Source organism: Helobdella robusta (assembly GCF_000326865.2).
Source record: "Helobdella robusta unplaced genomic scaffold HELROscaffold_4, whole genome shotgun sequence".
NCBI classification, from domain to species: domain Eukaryota; kingdom Metazoa; phylum Annelida; class Clitellata; order Rhynchobdellida; family Glossiphoniidae; genus Helobdella; species Helobdella robusta.
This window is the reverse complement of record NW_008704902.1, coordinates 208,178-212,440: the sequence shown is the minus strand read 5'-3', so window position 1 is coordinate 212,440 and position 4,263 is coordinate 208,178. Positions and strand designations below refer to the sequence as shown.

General features: G+C 30.9%; 1 protein-coding gene across 1 annotated transcript; it reads left to right on the top strand.

Annotated features, from left to right (window-relative positions):
* Positions 1-842: 842 nt before the first annotated feature.
* On the top strand, positions 843-3,484 carry HELRODRAFT_162042 (hypothetical protein; the record flags this gene model as incomplete). The annotated part of the gene is made up of 2 exons (XM_009024370.1): positions 843-920; positions 3,182-3,484. 2 exons carry the CDS (start codon positions 843-845, stop codon positions 3,482-3,484), a joined length of 381 nt encoding a protein of 126 aa, XP_009022618.1.
* Between the last annotated feature and the right edge of the window lie 779 nt (positions 3,485-4,263).

Sequence of the window (4,263 nt, the reverse complement as noted above, 5' to 3'; positions counted from 1 at the left end):
TTGTTTATAATGATGCCTAAGTTCTTTGTAAATTAATATGACTGAAATTATGTGAAATTAAATCGGGTGCTGTATGTATGTATGTGCGTGTATGTGTGTTTGTATATGTATGTATATGTATGTATGTGTATAAGATCAAATTTTATTACATAAATGAAAGGGTTTATATGGTTTAATAAGCTGATACCTCTTAATTCTCAAGTGCAAGAATGTTTAAATTTAAGTTTCCCTTTAATCATGATGATGTTATTGAATATTTTCTGTGTAAAAATTAGCGGTTTACTTCTTGAATGATAAGACTTGTCATATATATTCATGTATACTCTCCATGATGCCAAATATCAAGAGCATCAAAGCTAGAATTACATATACGTATATACATACATATAGGTATGCATGCATATTAATGTATATACATACATACATGTCTGTATATATATATATATATATATATGTATATATATATATGTATATACATGTATATACATACATACCCGTGTGTATCTCTGTATATACAAACATAATATACAATACAATGCGAAGCAATCAGCAAGCATGACGTCATAAGCGCCTCTTTGCCGGAAGTGGATTTAAAATGTATGAATCACGTGTTAGCGTTGCCGTGGATATGATAGGCTATTCGATGTGACGTCATGATTGTGATGATCACGCCACGCTGGTAATGATGCCATCGGTGATGATAATGATGCAACTATGATAATGATGACGACGAAGAGGAGTATGATGATGATGATGATGATAATGATGGTGATGATGTTAAGAATGGTGATGATGATGTGGATAATTTGGATGATGATGATGATAACGCTAGTATTGATGAAATGTATAACGATGAAATGCGTGGTGATGGTTCTAATGATAGGGGTGATGATATCCGTAAGGCAAATCATAATGATAAAGTTGATAGTAATGATTTAATGATGATGATATTGATGATGATGACAACGACGATGATGATAATGATGATGATGATAGTGGAAACTTAAAATGATGATGAGCTTTATAAGCTTATTTTACGCATAAAAATAGAGAATAAATAGTGTATTAACGATGATAATGATAATAATAACAGTGGAGGTGATATGGTGATGACGACCCAATGATGATTTTAATCTTGTCATTGAAAGAAAAAATTTGACTCCGACCAAAAATAAATGAAAATAAAATAAAATCAGCCAAATTAAAAATGAATAAGAAGAGTTTGGAGTTACAAATGTACTTGCGATGTAAATAAGATGAAAACAAACAAATTATGTGTGGAAACAATAAGGAGTTACCTCAAGCACGCACACACGCACACGCATACACACGCACACACACACACAAACATGTGCGCCCACAATACGAGATGTTTGTATTGAAAAAATCACGTTTGTTTGTCGTGTTTAATAAATGATCAGACAAAACTGACACAAACTTGAGGCTGTAAAAATAAGCAAAAATATTAAAACAATTATTTCTTTCTAATAAAAAATAAAAATGAATTTTAAATTTTGTGAAACGGAAATTGTTCTTTTCTCGAAAAAAAAACAAATTTTTTAACAAAGATCAAACAAACAAACGAGCCACGTGTAAAAGTAAACATAATCTCACATACAAGCATGCAGAGAATACAATCTAGAAAACAAAAACAATACAAAAAAAAGAATAGAAAGAACTACCTAAAAACAAACTGCGCGCAAAGAACGTGAAAAACTTGAAAAAACAAAAACGTACGTCGAAAACAAACGTATACAAAATAAGAAAAAAGTAAATGAAATAACATTTGAGAAATACAAAACAGAGAGAGAAGAGAGAAAGAGAGAGAGAGAGAGACATGGAAACATCACGTGGTGGATTCTCTTGATGTTTTATAAAATATGACGCTTCAGATTTCAACCGCTCACATATTCGTTATCGTCTGGCCATGATGATGACGATGCTGTGCTGCTGATGATGATGACGACGAGAATGACGACGACGACGACCAAAACGATGATGACGATAACAAAGAGGATGATGATGCTGATGATGATGACGAAGACGACGAGGATAAAATCACGGATGACGATAACGATGATGAAGGGTTGACATCGTTGAGTTCAATTTGTTTGCAGTGGCAATGTTTGAAAGAAATTTCTTAACTAACATATCCCCGAAATAATTTTTTCCATTTTGACATATGTTGATCAAATGATGTATATTAACAGAGCTGAACAATTACATGAAACATAAATTTAACGCAAGACCGTTAGAAACATCGAAAAGTTAAATTGGAAGTTAACTTTCAATATATGTATAAATGTATGTATATAAATGTATCTCCTTATTCTGCCTTTGGTGTACATGCGTTCGGAAGAACTTCTTGAAGCCTGAAACCCACCAATGCGAGGTGGTGTAATTGTTGATGAACATGTTGAAGAAAATGCATGCATTATGCAAATTGCAATTAGAGCGAGTCTGTCACTAATTTGCCCAAAGCGTGTTACGCTAAGTACCGAAAAATTTTTTTAAAACATTTTCAAATTTGTTGAAAGTTGTTCGTTAGAAAGACTCGGAGAATTTTTTGCAAGAGTTGACGTGAAATTTTTCAATATTTTCGAGAAATGTAAATTAAAGGCACTTTATATTTAATTATCTTTGGATTAGGATAAGCATATTAAACTAATATTTTTATTAAATTATTTTCACTGTTTTTCTTATAATTTTGTGATTTCTATTAAAAAAAACTCATATAGTACGAAACATTACTAATTAGAATGTTTTATATTATGATCACTTGATCCTATTATGATTCACTTGTTTAGATTTATTTCATATCAGAACTTGCTGAAGTTCAAGATTTTCTATAATTCATACACATCCCTATTTTTCAGCTGTTTCTATGATGACATTTTTGTCATAGCGAACTTTAATCAATTTTGATACAGTTAAAACGTTAAATTTATGTTTCAAAAATCGAAAAACCGGCTTTAGAAAAATCGAAAAGTTAAATTGGAAGTTAACTAACGCCAAACATGCTGTGATTTTCATCAATAATATATATATATATATATATATATATATATATATATATATATATATATATAATACATGCATATCAATGATATTTCTATATCATTTATGTAGCGGATAGCCATTATTGTAAAAATGATCGTGATCAACATTTTCCTCATTACAGAGTTTACAAGGATTGCAACAACAACTCAACTACAACAAGACCAGCAACAACACATCCAACATGAATGACGTAATTTTCATCACGATCGTCATCGTCTTTTGCAACAACAACGAGAACGACAACGGCGACGACACCAAAAACGCTAACGACGACAACAGCAGCGGCAACATCAACAACAACATTGGCAAGAAGGAGAACAACGACAATACACAGGACCCATACATAACCCCTGTTAATAATTCACGGCATATTCAGATTAAAAAGTCCGACTTCCTTGCTGCTCTGGTGTCGCGAGCTTTATGAAAAATTTTGATTTGTCACGATACCAAAGAAAAAGAACCAAAGAATGAAGAAACAACAAAGAATGCTAAACATAACAATCAACAAGAACATAGAAAAATAACATGAAGCAACATAAAATGCATGCATGCTATTGAAAAATTGTTCCATTGCTTTGGATAAAAATGGTTGTTTATTTACTCTTTTCATTTTTTTTATCTTTATTTCTTTTTTGTTTATATTTTCGACTGCACAAGAACTTTAAATTATATATTGTTTGAGTCGTTGTGTGTCTCATATTCCGTTTCGTATGCATGACTGTCTGTGTAAAGCAAAAAAAATCTTAAAAATGTATTTATCGCAGGTATTTTCAACTTTTTTTATCGTAATGTTTCTTTGAGGTTTATGCTCAATCTTTGGCCTCTAATTAAATTTTTAAATTGTTTAAAAATTTTGTGGGGGATTTAATTATTTTTTTGAATTCAAACATCAATAACATGAAACATCAACAAATGTACGCTATAATTCATTATAAAATACAAATTGAAAAATAGATGAGATTGAAATAGAACCCGCCTTAGTATGATCATTAAAAATTTCGCAAAAAAAAACAGTTTATAGAGTCAATATACTTGTGCCAAAAAATAAACGGTAAACAAACACAGGTATGATATACAAAACAGATGAAAATACAAATATTAAAAAATCACATTCGCCATCGAGCGAACCTATATGTCAAACTACATGAAACATCCGTAAGAAAAACACATAACCATCAAACATGAATACAAACCTCTAGCATA